The 12,824-nt window shown below is 39.2% G+C and overlaps 2 protein-coding genes across 2 annotated transcripts in view; both read left to right on the top strand.

Moving 5' to 3' along the window:
• Positions 1–8,542, top strand: part of LOC137887162 (semaphorin-4A-like) — a 12,650-nt gene extending 4,108 nt beyond the window's left edge. The window contains exons 3-14 of the mRNA XM_068729969.1: positions 61–123; positions 297–395; positions 1,494–1,596; positions 1,700–1,822; positions 2,467–2,594; positions 3,105–3,286; positions 3,806–3,944; positions 4,956–5,136; positions 5,226–5,341; positions 5,892–6,058; positions 6,192–6,262; positions 6,520–8,542. Of these exons, the coding sequence (XP_068586070.1) occupies positions 61–123; positions 297–395; positions 1,494–1,596; positions 1,700–1,822; positions 2,467–2,594; positions 3,105–3,286; positions 3,806–3,944; positions 4,956–5,136; positions 5,226–5,341; positions 5,892–6,058; positions 6,192–6,262; positions 6,520–7,280 (2,133 nt within the window). The 3' untranslated portion in view covers positions 7,281–8,542. The remainder of the gene's footprint in view (positions 1–60; positions 124–296; positions 396–1,493; positions 1,597–1,699; positions 1,823–2,466; positions 2,595–3,104; positions 3,287–3,805; positions 3,945–4,955; positions 5,137–5,225; positions 5,342–5,891; positions 6,059–6,191; positions 6,263–6,519) is intronic.
• Positions 8,543–9,450: 908 nt separating this feature from the next.
• On the top strand, positions 9,451–12,585 carry si:dkey-7j14.6 (uncharacterized protein LOC556585 homolog). The gene is made up of 7 exons (XM_068729926.1): positions 9,451–9,536; positions 10,052–10,262; positions 10,414–10,515; positions 10,641–10,697; positions 11,233–11,418; positions 11,503–11,619; positions 11,785–12,585. The coding sequence occupies exons 2-7, from the start codon at positions 10,074–10,076 to the stop codon at positions 11,842–11,844; spliced, it is 711 nt and encodes a 236-aa protein (XP_068586027.1). The 5' UTR covers positions 9,451–9,536; positions 10,052–10,073; the 3' UTR covers positions 11,845–12,585.
• The last annotated feature ends 239 nt before the right edge of the window (positions 12,586–12,824 follow it).

Raw genomic sequence — 12,824 nt, 5'->3', positions numbered from 1 at the left:
CCTTTATTGAAGTCTGTCTGTCTGTCTGTCTGTCTGTCTGTCTGTCTGTCGGTCGTCCAGGTGGAGTGGCGTCCCTCCCAGAGTGAAATAAACGACTGTCAAAATAAAGGAAAGAACGCAACGGTAATTATGAACAAACCTCCATCCAGAACGCAGCTTCAACACATGAAGCATTGACTTCACTTTAAAGAACCGGAGGTTGTCTCCTGAACTCAGTAGAACAGAGAAAGTCAGTTTTCTTCACCTGTCTGTCTCTCTGTCTGTCTCTCTGTCTGTCTCTGTCTGTCTGTCTGCAGGTCGACTGTCCGAACTTTGTGAGTGTTCTGCAGCTGATGAACTCGTCTCATCTCTACGTCTGTGGAAGCTTCGCCTTCAGCCCCCATGATGCCTTCATCGTACGTCACACAAACTCTTTCTGTTACTGCACTGAAGTACACATTTCATGTATTTGTGCTTTAGTTGAGTATTTACATTTCATACTACTTTGTATTTCAACTCCACTATTTTTATCTGACATATTTTACATGAAAACATATGATCAATTTATAAAATACACATTGTTAAAGATTAAATCAGTGGTTTCAATAAAACACCTCTAAAACTATAAACTGTAGTTCTCTGACTTGTAGTTTGTAGTTCTCTGACTTGTAGTTTGTAGTTCTCTGTCTTGTAGTTTGTAGTTCTCTGACTTGCAGTTTGTAGTTCTCTGACTTACAGTTTGTAGTTCTCTGACTTGTAGTTTGTAGTTCTCTGTCTTGTAGTTTGTAGTTCTCTGACTTGCAGTTTGTAGTTCTCTGACTTGCAGTTTGTAGTTCTCTGACTTGCAGTTTGTAGTTCTCTGACTTGTAGTTTGTAGTTCTCTGGCTTGCAGTTTGTAGTTCTCTGACTTGTAGTTTGTAGTTCTCTGACTTACAGTTTGTAGTTCTCTGACTTGCAGTTTGTAGTTCTCTGACTTGTAGTTTGTAGTTCTCTGACTTGTAGTTTGTAGTTATCTGGCTTGTAGTTTGTAGTTCTCTGTCTTACAGTTTGTAGTTCTCTGACTTACAGTTTGTAGTTCTCTGGCTTACAGTTTGTAGTTCTCTGGCATGTCGTTTGTAGTTCTCTGACTTACAGTTTGTAGTTCTCTGACTTACAGTTTGTAGTTCTCTGACTTGTAGTTTGTAGTTCTCTGACTTGTAATTCTCTGACTTGTAGTTTGTAGTTCTCTGACTTGTACTTAGTAGTTCTCTGTCTTGTAGTTTGTAGTTATCTGTTTTGTACTTTGTAGTTCTCTGTCTTGTAGTTTGTAGTTCTCTGACTTGTAGTTTGTAGTTCTCTGACTTGTAGTTCTCTGACTTGCAGTTTGTAGTTCTCTGACTTGCAGTTTGTAGTTCTCTGGCTTGTAGTTCTCTGACTTGCAGTTTGTAGTTCTCTGACTTGTAGTTTGTAGTTCTCTGACTTGTAGCGGGGTGTTTTCTCTTAAACGTGGTGTCTTATGGTTTTGTCTCCTTCAGGACGCAGAAAGCTTCTTGATGGAGCGCCGTGACGATGCTAAAGCTAAAGCTAAAGGTCGCTGCCCTCACAGCCCGGTGCAGAAGAGCTCGGCCGTCAGCGTCGGTCAGAACGATGCTTCACACAAATATCAATGTTCTCATGTTGCTGAAGTGGAGTTTGAGGTTGTGAGTCACACGTTTTTAAAGCAGCTCTGTGTTTGGTGCAGACGGCGAGCTGTTCACCGCCACCACCACCGACTTCAGAGGAGTCAAACCGCAGATTTCTCGACACTTCAGCAAAGATGGCCGCCAAGACGTCAGCCAGGACTTGTCCGTCAGTCTGCTGGAGGGTGAGAAGAATTAAAGAAGTCTTGGCAGAGAAAGAGGTGTTGACTTTAAATCACTTACCCAGAATCCTTCAGTGTTTCTGAATACGCTGAAATAAACAGGACAAAGTGATGTGGTTAGTCACGAAGAGGAAGAAGACAGAAGTGGTCCATAAAATACTTTGAATAGTCTACTCTGTTCACAGTCTTTACGGATACAGCAGCACTAAATGTCTGTACGCTGTTTAATCTCACACTCTTGATATCACTTTAAAGTGATGCAGAATAAATACGTTAAAGCTCCTCTGTTCACTTGATGTTTTTGTGTCGTCTGCTGTTGACATAAAAATTAAAAAGCTGATGTTTAAACATTTGAAAACCTCAAACACATTTGCAATAACCTCACAAACTTTCAACCAAACCAGCATCAGACCAACTTCCTGTTTTATGACCCAATGATTCATTTCCTCTTTTTTTTGTCTCTCAAAATACAAAATGAAATCCCTCTGAACGTCTCACTCCCGTCCACGTTTGACTCTTTGTTTCTTTATTGATACTAAAGCTGCTGATGATTCTGTGATGTGTAGAAACACAGATATGTTTCGTGTTTCTCTCACATCTCTTCTCTCTGACATTCATCCCTCGTGTTTCCACTTCCTGTATTTCAGAGCCAACGTTTGTCGGCTCATCGTCCGACCCGTCGGAGAGGAAGATCTACTTCTTCTTTAGCGAAGTGGGGAAAGAGTTCAGCTTCGTGGACGAGCTGAGGATCCCCAGAGTGGCCCAAGTCTGCAAGGTGATGATATAATGATAATAATAATAATAACTTTATTTATATGGCACCTTTAGAAACAGAGTTTACAAAGTGCTTTGACAGACAAAGCAGCAAAAACAATAATAACAACAGATCAGCGAGACAGTCAATACGATAAAAATAAGCTGAGAAATAAAATAACATTTAGCAAAATAAAGTAAAATAAAATAAGTAAAATAATTTAGTAAAATTTTGTAAAATATTTTAGTAACATTTTGTAAAATATTTCAGTAAAATATTTTAGTAAATTCAACAAATTAAAAAAAGCTCAGCGAGACAGTCAATACAATAAAAATAAGCTGAGAAATAAATTAAATAATATTTAGTAAAATAAACAAACTAAAATAAAACAGTAAAGCGACGACATCACATAAAGGCCAGTCTATAAAAATGTGTTTTGAGAATTTAATGATTTAAAAGAGATTCTGTGAGCCTCATCATGAACCATGAGCCATGAACCCTGAACGTCTCTCTCTGTCTTCTTCTCCTCAGGACGACGTCGGTGGACAGAGGACTCTGCAGAACAAGTGGACATCTTTTGCTAAAGCCCCTCTGCTCTGTCAGCTCCCCAAACAGCTTCCCTTCAATCTCCTCCAGGACGTGTTCACCCTCCGGCCACCAGAGGGCAGCAACGCCTCGGACACGCTGTTCTACGGCGTCTTCGCATCTCAGTGGTACAAGGACGAAACCGCCAACACACCTCAACTCCTGTCTTCATAAAAAGACACGGCAGCACATTTCACAGAGATGTTTCATGAAAGCGTTGTTTTGAAAGGCAATTATCCAGGTTCAGGTGCACCCATTTGGCCGTTGAGTCTTACTTTTGCACCCTGATTACGTGACCATGTAACCAGCTAGAGTGGAGCTGGACCCGCCCTAAATGCACTTCAGACCGAACACTTTAAATAGAGCCCAGAGTACTAGACCAGAAGGACCTCTGCAGAGGACCCATTTCACAATGGTGACTAAAGTGGAGAATAATTAGTTTATTCGGATGCACTCCAACATTTTAATGGCTTCTTCTTTGGCCCAATGCTTCACCCTTTTACCAAAGTCCATTAGGTCTTCAGTAGTAATCCTGCTGACAAACAGAACCAAACAGAACCCTTCTTGGTGGAGTAATAACCACCGTTAGCCACGTTTGGAGATGAGATATCTCAGTAACATGTTTTTATATCTCTGGTCTGGTTCAGGTCCTCGGGTCCGGAATCTGCCGTGTGCGTCTTTAAGCTGCAGGACTTCCGGGCCGTGTTCTCTGGGAGCTACAGGACCTTCAACATGGACACCCACCAGCTGAGCTCAATGCTGGGAAAACACTCCTTCATGGGACGGGTAAGGTCACTTTTAGAAGGTACTCAGCCAGGTTGTACCAATAAAATACATTTACTTTAGGTTACATTGTAGCTATGACTCCTTGTTGTTTTATAATTTATTTAATTGTTAAGTTTAAGAACAATACAAAAATAGAAAACACCAAATCAGAGACACAATAGACAAACAAAACAGAGTTGTGAATAATATTAAAAAGAATAAATGTCACTGTCACATCCATAAGTAAATATAACAAATATGTTATTGTGTATGAAAATATAATATAATGACATGGAACTGATAATAAAACGTTGGCTTCGTGTTTTTGTCATTAATGTTTCAACTAAACTGACATTAGGAGTTTGTTTTTCTGTGTCACTGCCCCCTGGTGGTCACATTTATCTTCAGGCAGTTTCTGTCTAATCTAGAATATATTTAAAGCTGCAACACAACATAACTAACAACATACATATGCTTTAACACGGAGGTTACACGCAGCATCCCATCCAACAAAACTGCATTATCAATTACGTTTCTAGAGATAAATATCATAAATATTTTTCTAATGAAAGTCCTTGTAGGGAGGAGGTCAAACAAACATAGAACTTTCACCCAGGAGATCATATTTATTGTCCTGTGTGAAACCAAAAGTAAATGCTCACTAATTGAAATAACATAACAAACATATTTCAAGCAAAAAACAGGACGTTTTTCTAAACATTTCCAAGTAATTTTGTTGCATTTTTCTTTAGTTTTGATTCAATTTAAAACTGTAATCTGGGAGATAACATGTTTGACCTTTGAAATTCTTAAATGACTCATTTCATGTCACACATCAGATACATAAAGTGTAAAAAAGACCTTTTAAAATCTGGTATTATGCAACAAAGGGAAACGGCGTCCCTCAGGGTTTGATTCTGGGCCCAGGTTTGTTCTCAATAATTTGAACTCTGGGCTTGTTTTATTTAAAATATGAATCTTTAGATAGTTAGATAGTCACCGTATGAACTTCCCTTCATCTTCTCCTGACAGTGTGGACTGGACAGCGCTTCAGATTCTGAATTAGCGGAGGTGAAGAAGAGTTTCCTGACCAGCGGCAGCGTCAGAGGAGATCCGGTCGTCATGTCTTCAGAGCAGCGATACTCACATGTGACTGCGATGAGGACGCAGGCCGCCGACGGCCAACTGTACACCGTCCTCTTCCTTCTGACGGGTGAGACGTCGTGCTAAACGGTGATGATGTGACACATGGAAAACAATATTCTGTATTAAAATGGTTCCTCATCTCTCTCTGATGTCCAGAGTCTGGGTTCCTCCACAAAGTGGCTCTGTTGGATCAGGGTGCTCAAGTTATTGAGGAGATTCAGGTCTTCACACAACCTCAGCTGGTGAAAAGCATCGTCATCTCCTCCTCCAAGGTAAACCTCACACCTTCATATATATATATAGATATATATATACACAAACTTTGTGGCTGAAACCCGGCTGGTGTGACAGTTTTAAGAAGGTCCTGAGGTTCAAAACTCTGAAATTGTTCAAATCAATGAATCATCACTCTGAATGGACTAAATTGTATTTTAAAAGTTGTGTATTTTTGGCAATCCAGGGAAAAAAAGAGAGTAACAGATAAACTAAAATCTCCTCTGATGTTTATCTGTATGTTTCCATCTTCTTACCTTCAGTGCTATAATAAGAATTAGTTGTTTCCTCACACAGATGTAAAACATTTTTACTGATTCATACGCTGATATCAGAGACACAAATCAAACCACTGAAACCAACAAGAAATATACAACAGTGTGTCGTCTGCATAATGACGAATATTGAATTTGTTTTGAGTATATGTGAAGGAAATAAAAAGATGATCTGAAGGCTGCTTCTTTAGATGTAAACGATCTGGTGAAACTGGTTTGAGTGGACTAAACACTTGATTGTTGGTACATATTATACATTTATACGATCCTGTAGGGAGTTGTCTATGTGGGGACGTCGGAGGGTGTGGCCTCTGTACCTGTGGCCAGGTGCTCCATCTACAGAACCTGTAGCCAGTGTGTTCTGGCCAGAGATCCTCTGTGTGGATGGAGCCGGACCAGCAGCGCCTGCACCGGTGTGGACGGCCCTCACCACGACAACATGTATGTAAAAGTTACCTTTAGTACTTCAGATCCGTCCACTAATGAGGATTAAAGACATTTAGTTTGCTTCTCTTATCACATGTTGTCTGTGGCCCTGTGTAATGACTAACAGGCTGTGGGTTTACTCCTCTAGGGCTCAAGACCTGAAGAACGGAAATGTGGCTGAACAATGTCGAGGAGAAACCACAACCGGACTGGTCAAAGGTAACGTCTTCCTCAGTAAACCGAGTTAAATCTAAAGACAGAAGCAGCTCCGATACAATTAGAAGATTTAACTTTTAATTCTTCTTATTTTTACATGTAAAGTATGTGCAGACAAGTATTTGTCCCTCCCCTGGTGTGTAAAGGCCTCAAGAGTCTTTACAGAGACATGTGAAAGATATTAATGGGGTGTGTGTGTGTGGGGGGGGGCTCTTGTAGCTGCCTTTAAGTTAAGTATTTTAATATTTTGTGTTCAACAGAAGTCAACGTTCACGTGAACGAAGCGGTGAGGCTTCGGTGTCTGAAACCTTCCAATCTGGCCTCCGTGACCTGGACCTCCTCTCGATTCAAAGACCTGCCAGAGAAGCTCTTCATCCAGTCGGCCGACGGCGGCCTCAGCTTCCTCGCCGCCACCAACACCTTCGGGATCTACCGCTGCGAGGCGGAGGAAGGTGGGTACAAGGAAGTAGTCGCGAACTACAACGTCCGGTGGGTTGCTTCTCCGCGCTCCATCGACCCCTTTATGAAGGAAAACCACGCGACCGCCGCCACCGACGGCTCCTATGAGGACATCGCAACCAAGGAACCAACGACTTCTACGACCAGACCTTCAGGAGACCCAGAGGTCCACAGGACGGAGGAGGAAGAACTTCTACTCACGACCGATTTAAAACAAGAGACTGACTCGGGAATGAGAAATGATAAAGATCTGGTCTCCATCCCGACCCTGAGGAGAGACGCCCAGTCCGGTAAGGAGACGCTTGAGGGCATCAAAGAGAAGAAGAGTTACTACAGCGAGCTGGTCGGCGTTTCCTTCCTGCTGGCGACCTGCGTCTTCGCCCTGGTGCTCGGAGGCCTCCACGTGTGGCACCAAAAGAAACAAGGCCTAAAAAAAATGAGTCCTCTGGTCGGTCCTCTGGCCGGTCCGGAAGACGGCGGCAAAACCAACCAATCGATGGAGAGAGTTCCGTCTCTGAGCAGCCCGGAGGACGCCGGTCCTGAGCTCACGGAGCTGGAGTGAAAAACATCAAGAGCTCGGTTTGGTGGCATCAGATGTATTTTTCGTTTTGGTACAAATATATAGCTCCAGTTTGTGTTTGAGTGAAACAACCCTCTTTTAAACGATCTTAGGGTAGTTAATTAATGTTAATACATGAGAGGAACTAATGTACTAACCTACAGAGATAGGTCAAGGACGTGTTTAGCCTAGCTTAGCACAAAGAGTGAAAACAGTAAAATGCAGTTATTAGCGAGACTTTGGGCAAGTTTAAGATACCTGAACTAAGAGATTTTTTTAAAATTTGTACTGTAGAATTTTACTGCCAAAACACTCTTTGACAGCACAGAACTTATGTCATAAATATGATTTATGACATCATGAATATGATTTGTCACCACGCTTAAACCTTTTTCTTTCGGTGTTTGCATTTTTTTTTACATTTATAAACAGAGGCACCTTACTGTACATTACTAATAGTTACATTGTTTATTCAGCGTAGTAAACTAATGACAAATACACAACTTAAAATAACGTGATATTTGATAATATCAATAAATATCTGATATTAGTAATTCCAAATAGCTTCCAGCTATGGACAGAATATGAGACAATGAACGGTCGTGGTCATTTTGCATTTTTGCGGTAAATTTTGTCTCTTTCTGGTTGTTTTGAGACTCTTTAAAGTAATTTGTCATGTCTTTGTAGTAGTTATGAGTCTGTTTGTGGTTGTTTTGAGTTTGTTTATCGTCATTTCGTGTCTCTTTGTGATCGTTTTGTGTCTCTTTGTGGTCGTTTTGAGTCTCTTTGTAGTCGTTTTGAGTTTATAGTTGTTTTGAGTTTGTTTGTGGTCACCAATCAGATTCCAGGGCTCGTTTAATCACTGGTTTAATGAGAACTGGTTCATCCAATACTGATCAGTGATTCCAATTGATTTAAATCTTCTCTTCTGACTCTGGGTGAGATAAACAGAAACATACTTTATGTTTTATTAGTTTTGTTAAATGTTTGAATATGTGTTGAATGCATTTTTTTATTGTGAATATGTTTTATTAAATGATCTGTTTAAATTCAGGGATTAGTCTGTGTGAATATTGAGTCGTGTCTTTTGATGGTATGTACTTTATGTGTGACGGAATGTAAACAGAACAAGATGTGAAACCTGCTGTGAATGTAACAAGATAGATTTTAATAATTTAATCACCAGATCGGATATTTTTTTTGTTCAATTGTCTTCACAAACATGTTCACCTCTTGTGTCTCAAATTAAAACTATAAATTGTGAATGTTGAATATTTATTGTTTTCATTTATTTAGAGTGTGAATTACTGGTAATGCTGTCGCTATATATGGATCCACCATCACTTGTCATTTATCATCCGGCCCGTCATTTCTGATAAATCATGTTAAAGTACAGATCAGTTTACTGAACAAGTGCATTTTATTTAAACTTTAAACTCTTATAAAGTGTTTATCTGTATCCTGTAGGACACGCTGCCATCTGCTGGGGACATACATGTAGTAAAGAAACTACGGACCTACTTGATCAGTGTCAGTTATTTGGATGATAAACTTCAGCAAAACAACAAAAACGTCTGTGATGTTTAGTTAAGTCATGATTTAGAGATACTAACTCATACAAAAGACATTATTTTAAATACTAACTCATGATTTTGTCTTTATTTTGAAATACTAAGTGTTTATTTTCAGATACTAAGCCTTTATTTTGAAATACTAAGTCTTTATTTTCAGATACTAAGCCTTTATTTTCAGATACTAAGCCTTTATTTTCAGATACTAAGCCTTTATTTTGAAATACTAAGTCTTTATTTTCAGATACTAAGCCTTTATTTTGAAATACTAAGTCTTTATTTTCAGATACTAAGCCTTTATTTTGAAATACTAAGTCTTTATTTTCAGATACTAAGCCTTTATTTTGAAGAGATTCACATGCTGCGTTCAGGTGTTATCAAAGTAATCACAATCTGGAGAGACCAGCGCAGTAGACTACAGACTAACAAGAAGGTTACAAATTCATAATAATAATAATAATAATAATATGTCAGATGCCAGTTTGCAGATTAGATTAATTAAGGACACATAACAGGAAACTTCCCAAAGCCGGGAAACGTTTTTTGTTTGTATTTCCACTCGAAAAGATTTCCGAGTTTACGACGAGCACCTGAAGGCAGCATCCTCCCACCCCTCAGAATCAACAGGAAACTTCAGCGAAGGTTCAAAAGCTTCCGAGTCTCCTGAAAACTACCAATTAAACTGCAGGTAAAGCTTCACAACTTCATGAAACACTTTCATGTACTCATCGAGAGATGTTTAAGAGAATATTTGTAACGTCAGCAGTCTTTATGGTCACAATAATTCAAGCTACGAACGCCTCAAACATGTCCAACGGTCACTTCCTGTTTGTGCTCCTCCACACCAGACTCCATCAAAGAATCTGTGAATGTAAGCTTTCATGGCTCATAGAGAGATTTAGAAAGCGGCTGCAGAAAGTGTAAAGAGCTCCGGTGACTCCAGAGGTTCTTCGGGTACATTCGGTGAATGTGTTTATCTAGTTTATCTTTTACAATAGTATATATTTGTATTATTTTAAATTCCAACCATTGCTGCTTGGTGAGTGACGTCATTGACAAACAGTGAGCGGTTTTGTAGACGATGCTGCTGAGTGAAAACAACAACAAACAAACAACACCAACAAACAAACAACAAGCACCAACAAACACACAAACAACAACAACAAACAACAACAAACACTAACTCTCTCTCTCTGGACACAGTGCGTGTCTCTGACGTCTCACCATGACGTCCACGTCCGTCACCACGGTGGGAGGAGTGGTGGTCGTCACTCAGGTCATCCCGAAGGAGGAAACCGGCATCCGGCTCCAGACGGCCACGCCCCCGGTCGCACAGGCCCCGCCCACTAGCCCCGCCTCCAAGATGGACGACATGACGGCCGCCTTCCTGCGTGGGGAGCCGCGGGGCCTCGGGGTGAGAAACCGTTTAATACTTTAATGTATTATGTTATCAGAACAACAAGAGGAGACGGAACCAAGTAAAGTATTTAATGTGTAGTAATAGAGTGTGTGTGTGTGTGTGTGTGTGTGTGTGTGTGTGTGTGTGTGTGTGTGTGTGTCTCCAGGTAGTTCAGGTCTTCCTTGGTCTCCTGTGTGCTCTCTTCAGTGTGACTTCGTCCTTCTCACCGATCCTGATCCTTCACGCTCCGCTCAGCCTCGCTGTCACCGTACGTTACTCCATCAGAGATCAGTAACTAGTCTGAACACATTAACACACACACACACACACACAGACACACACACACTCACACACACACAGGTTGATAACAGGTTGTGTCTCTGATGTCATCAGTTCGTGGTCTCTGGCTCTCTGGTCGTGGCGGCGGCGAGACGGACTTCAGTCGGACGGGTGAGGTTTAAAGATGTATAATATTTATCTTTATAAATATATTTATGTAAATATATTTATATACATATATATATATATACATATATGTATATATATATATATATATATATATATATATATATATATATATATGTATATATATATATATATATATATATATATATATATATATATACATATATGTATATATATATATATATATATATATATATGTATATAAATATACATATATATATATATATATATATATATATATATATATATATATATATATGTATATATATATATATATATATATATACATATATATGTATATATATATATATATATATATATATATATACATATATATGTATATATATATATATATATATATATATATATATATATATATATATATATATATATATATATATACATATATATGTATATATATATATATATATATATATATATGTATATATACCACGGACTCCATCGCTGGGTGAGTTCAGAGACATGTTTTTAGTGGTCTGAGTCTCTGCTCTGGGTCCAGGTCTGGGCGTCTCTGGTCTCAAACCTGATCAGCGTCCTGCTGGGCCTGGTGGGCGTGGCCTATGTCTGCTGGCTGCTGGCTGATGGCCCCACCTCCAAACTCCTCTGTGACAGCGACCCCTTCAGCGGCTTCGTGCTCTCGGAGGCTCAGCAGACACGATGCAGAAGGAACTTGTTCATGGTGGATGTAAGTCTTCTGATCTGGTTCTTCTTGTTCCTGAGTGTGGATGAAATATGTTGGTGACTCATTTAAATAACGTTGGTGTCTCAGCTGAGTGTCTACGGACTTCTGGGTCTCCTCCTGGTTCTGCTGGTCCTGCAGGTTTGTGTCTCCGTCACCGTCACCGTGTTCTCCGTCACAGCCCTCAGACGCCGGGACCGCTTCACGGTGAGACGTCAACACCTGTATTCATCTATAAATATATATATATATATATATATATATATATATATATATATATATATATTTCGTGAATCACAACATTAAACTTAGACCGGAGCACTATTGAGTCACCTTTAGAATATTAAAATGTTTATTATTTTGTTTCTCCAGCTGGAGGTTGGTGCAGCGTCGGAGTTCAGCAGCGACGTCTCTCTGCTGGGCAGCGTATGAGAGCAGACCTCTGAATACCACGAGTACTACCTGTACTCGTACTGCAGGAATACCACAGCAGAGTACTATCATTCTATAATCTGTTTCTGTTTCTCTCTCTCTCTCTCTCTCTCTCTCTCTGCTTTAATCAGCTCTTTAGGGTTCAACCTGCTGAAGGTAGTTATATATCATGAATGTATTTATAGAAAAATAAGAATCACGTCATTAAAGTTCAATATCGTCTTAAACATATGAATCACTCTTAAACACATCAATCACTCCCAAACACATCAATCACTCCTAAACATATGAATCACTCCTAAACACATCAATCACTCTTAAATATATGAATCACTCTCAAACACATCAATCACTCCCAAACACATCAATCACTCCTAAACACATCAATCACTCTTAAATATATGAATCACTCTCAAACACATCAATCACTCCTAAACACATCAATCACTCTTAAATATATGAATCACTCTCAAACACATCAATCACTCTCAACACACATCAATCACTCCCAAACACATCAATCACTCTTAAATATATGAATCACTCCTAAACACATCAATCACTCTTAAATATATGAATCACTCTTAAACACATCAATCACTCCCAAACACATCAATCACTCCCAAACAAATCAATCACTCTTAAACATATTTTTACCCACAAAAAGAACCACAGAAGGCTGGTAACAGAGTTTATGGTTCATGTAAAATAATATGAATAAATAATATGTGAAAATGAGAAGTGATGAATTTAATTTACAGTTATTTATATTTTTGTTTTCATCTGAAAGGTATAAATAGTGTGTGAGCAAATAATTAGAAGATTTAAGAGGAAACATTTTTGCAGGATTATAAATACTTTAGGAGTAAAGAAATACAGACGGCATCTCCCCGGTTTAGCGCTCTACTCCTAAATGTATGACTTGAGTTTTTCTCATAAATACGCCTTTAATCTCAGAGAATAGTTTTTTTTACAACTTT

The sequence above is a fragment of the Cebidichthys violaceus genome, unplaced genomic scaffold (genome assembly GCF_023349555.1).
Source record: "Cebidichthys violaceus isolate CVI_PGR_0920_01 unplaced genomic scaffold, fCebVio1.0.p SCAF_48, whole genome shotgun sequence".
Lineage (NCBI taxonomy): Eukaryota > Metazoa > Chordata > Actinopteri > Perciformes > Stichaeidae > Cebidichthys > Cebidichthys violaceus.
The sequence above is the reverse complement of the archived record's forward strand: the minus strand, read 5'-3'. Positions and strand labels throughout refer to the sequence as shown.